Here is a 3,710-nt window from a genome sequence, read left to right on the forward strand (position 1 = left end):
GGAAAGAAAGAAAGAAAAACCTCACCGTGGGAAGCGCTTAAATTATGTTTAAAAAATCAAGATGCAAACTGACTGACGGCTTTCAAATTCCTTTAGGACGAGATTTTAAAATTTGTTTTAATGATGCTGCCATAATATTAACCCCGTTGTTTTTTTTTAACCAAAAAATGTACATTATTGTTCACTATCAGTTACCTGATTATTTTCATAAAAACATTTCAAGAAAAACAGAAATACATTTATTTATTTGTGCATGATCTCCCTCAGACGCACTTAGCGTGGCCGGGGTGCTTTTTTCAACACAACACCGGTTACAGTCAGCAGCGCGCGGATTGTCAAGTGAACCTACCGAAAGGTGGAGTTGACCGACCGCAGCAGGTTTTCAGAGAGAAACCTGAAAATTCTCAGCCTCCTTAAAGCAACCACTGACAATAACGCCGAGTCCTTAATTCATTTACAGAAGAGCCAGCGGCGCCGGAGTTAAGACGACAAGACAGAGAGGGGAACAGTAAAACCCAGAGGGAAAAGCGCCCGAAGTGAGCTTCAGGATCAAGAGCTACCGCTAACTTAGCCAGTTATTGCTAAATAATTACACGGAAACTGATATTCCGTAATTTGTTGGTCTCTTTGACATAAATTGTGTAGTAACGAAGTAGGTGGTTTTGGGGGAAATTTGTTAACTTCTTTGTTACATTTAATTTAATTATCGAAGGGTTTTTGCCTCAACATTTTAGGCCACAGGCGAGAGTAGCCGGTCTTTTTTGAGGTTACACCGGCGCTGGTCTGGTGCTGCTGCTAAAGATAGTTGTTCAGCTTCTTCTCGAGAGGTATCAATTTTAATAAGTTAGATCAAATTTGGTACTTTCTAAGCCTTCGCAATGCTGAAACCCCAGCAGCAACCCGGCTCTGGCGGGAGAAAAACGTCAAACGGAACATCAGGCCCGGGCGGCATGTCTTCCCCAGTCAGCGGCAGTCGGACACCGGGTGGAAGGTAAGCGAGACGGGGTTGTCTTAGTAGGGCAGTCCGGGGCTTGTCTTGTGTTTGTCAGGCCTACCGGTTAAAGCGCTACGCTCTCAGTGGGCGTGACTTAGCTTATGTTTTAGCCAATGAGATATATTTATTCTTGATGGACAGTAAAAGTGGACCAATAAAAATGRTCGGTTTGTTTTGTCAATACAGAGGGACGGGTCTAAATAGGTGAAAACAATAAAGCAGCAAAGCGTAAAGGAGATATAAAGTTTTATCAGGCCTGTCAATGCTAAATCTCCGAATGTACGTATCTCTTGTTATAAATGCGTGATGGCGACATTTTCGTAGTAAAGAAGGTCGTTTCATGCTATATTTTTAGCTGTGTGTAAAACCTCTTTATTGCGTCGTCTTTGTTTTGTAACCCTGGCTATGAATGTTACAGCGTTACAGATGGACATCAGGATTCTTTGTTGAATGTTGATTTAATATCARTGAATGGTCTTCTTGAGTGTTTGATTTAAATGAGCCAAATGTATTTATATTCAATACGAAAAATATACATAAACAGTTCTCTTTTATCTTACCAGAAATCGACCTTCTGCAAAACCCTCTTTCCAGTCATCCCCTGTGAGTATCCTGAACCAGAAATATTTATAAAGAAACCCCCATATAGTTTTAATTTTGTAAATTAGATTTAAAAAGTTGTAAAATATGCACTTATATTATGTAACACGGAGAAAAAACGGTGAAAACACCATATTTTTATATAAACTTGATCTGTATAGAGTCTTAAGTTTCAAACACATTTTTACCACAGTTGGAAACTATTTCTCAAAACTTATTTTCCTAACAGATTGGGCCTTTTTTACATTTGTATTTATTTGTCTTTGTATTCTGTTTCTACGAATCTTTGTCTTGATAAATTCTTATGTATTTTCCCATCTATAGGTGTTTGAGGGTGTGTACAACAATGCCAGAATGCTTCATTTCCTCACAGCTGTTGTGGTAAGACATTTGGCTCATTTCTAATGTTCTTCTCAGATCATGAAAATTGTTCTAGAAGAATGATTATTTTCAACATCTCCTTTGTTACAATAATCATCTTATCTACATCTCAATTTCTCCTTTTGTTTGGTGTATTTTGCAAAATCCTACTTTTCAAAGTATTTTTAGCATCAACACCTCAAAAAGCTAAAAGTACAGCTACAATATAGCTTTAAAGTGTCAAATTTTTAAATATAGATAACATTGTTTATTTATTTTTGTAAATTAATACAAGTAAAACATTTTTGCAGGGATCCACTTGTGACATTAGAGTGAAGAATGGCAATGTGTTTGAAGGCATATTTAAGACACTCAGTTCTCGGGTAAGAAACTCATCTTCCTCACTCAAATTATTGAAGTACTGGAAATTACATCACTCCTACAGTTCTGTCTTTTATTTTTTAAAGTGTGAATTAGCTGTGGATGCTGTACATAAACGCAGCGAGGAAGAGGGATCGACATCAGTTCCACCTCGGAGGGAGGACATTACAGACACCATGATCTTCAGCCCATCTGATCTGGTTACAATGATCTGCAGGGACGTCGACCTCAGCTTTGCCACTAGAGGTACGAACACGTGTTTACTCAGACTGAAGAATGTCTGCTGAAACATAAACCTTAGACATTTTCTCACATTTTAATGTTTGATAACTTCAGGTTAAACTATTGGATTGTGCAAAGGCTTAACGCAGTTTGAGTCATGTTAAATGATTTATCAAATATTGTAAGTTATGATACACGATGTAATATTTAACTAAATGTATCCAAAGTCTCATCTTCAGCAAAAGTTTTAATACATGTTTAAAATACAGATGGACATACACAGATTTTATTTAGAGGATGGTTGTGTGACATCATTGGTTCTGAGTTCCTGGGACGTGCGAGAGCAGATGACCTGTTACTGATAGCACTGCTCTTCCTACACATAATGAAAACACTTGTCTTGAATTTAGGGTTAAATAACAAATAATTGTATATAGATCAGTGTTTAATTAAGGCAAAGAAATAACTATGTATCTAGTAACTTTAATTATAGGTTAAAGCAGTTGCCGCAACAGTTTCAACTTGAAGTCGTGTTGGTATTAAAAAACATTGGGATGGTATTAAAAAGGCATTAAAAGGTATTAAGTTTAACTTCAGAATTTCTGTATATACCCTGTCCTTCATAAATCTTGTAGTAAGAGAAGATGAAGATGTCTTCTCTTTTTCTGAAATATGGTTGAAATAAACTGTCTGACTCACCTAGGAGCTGCTAAAATGAAAAGTTTTATCTTTTTGTGCTTAACCATTTTTCCTGTGTTTGTGTTTAGACTCTTTTACAGACACAGCCATCAGCTCCAGCCGCATCAACGGAGAACATAAGGAGAAGGTTTTACAGAAATGGGAAGGAGGAGACAGCAATGGAGAAAGTTATGATCTTGACAATGATGCAGTAAGTTGTTTTTTCCTTTGATTAGCAGAGTGAGAGCCCTTATGGGGAAGTTGTTGAAAAAATGTTTATAAAAGGTTTTTCATGCATATAAGAATCAGTCAGGTTCACAGTAGGGTTGGGCAATAGTGGCAAAAAAATTCACGATTAATTGTGGTATTTAGCCAATAACGATTAATTTGACGTTTAACCCCCTGGAGTCCCTGGACACCCTTATGTCCTAGTCACATGACCATTTTATAGGGAGAAAAATGGCTCTTCGTAAAA

The 3,710-nt window shown here is 37.1% G+C and overlaps 1 protein-coding gene across 1 annotated transcript in view; it reads left to right on the top strand.

The window, feature by feature from the left end:
• Nucleotides 1-298: 298 nt before the first annotated feature.
• LOC106532819 (ataxin-2-like protein) overlaps nucleotides 299-3,710 on the top strand; it is a gene marked incomplete at its 3' end in the record, with an annotated part of 5,039 nt that continues 1,627 nt past the window's right edge. Inside the window, 7 exon segments of the mRNA XM_014028976.1 lie at nucleotides 299-536; nucleotides 871-991; nucleotides 1,558-1,597; nucleotides 1,919-1,975; nucleotides 2,266-2,337; nucleotides 2,422-2,581; nucleotides 3,325-3,446. Of these exon segments, the coding sequence (XP_013884430.1) occupies nucleotides 879-991; nucleotides 1,558-1,597; nucleotides 1,919-1,975; nucleotides 2,266-2,337; nucleotides 2,422-2,581; nucleotides 3,325-3,446 (564 nt within the window).

This window comes from Austrofundulus limnaeus, unplaced genomic scaffold, assembly GCF_001266775.1.
Source record: "Austrofundulus limnaeus strain Quisiro unplaced genomic scaffold, Austrofundulus_limnaeus-1.0 Scaffold834, whole genome shotgun sequence".
NCBI lineage: Eukaryota > Metazoa > Chordata > Actinopteri > Cyprinodontiformes > Rivulidae > Austrofundulus > Austrofundulus limnaeus.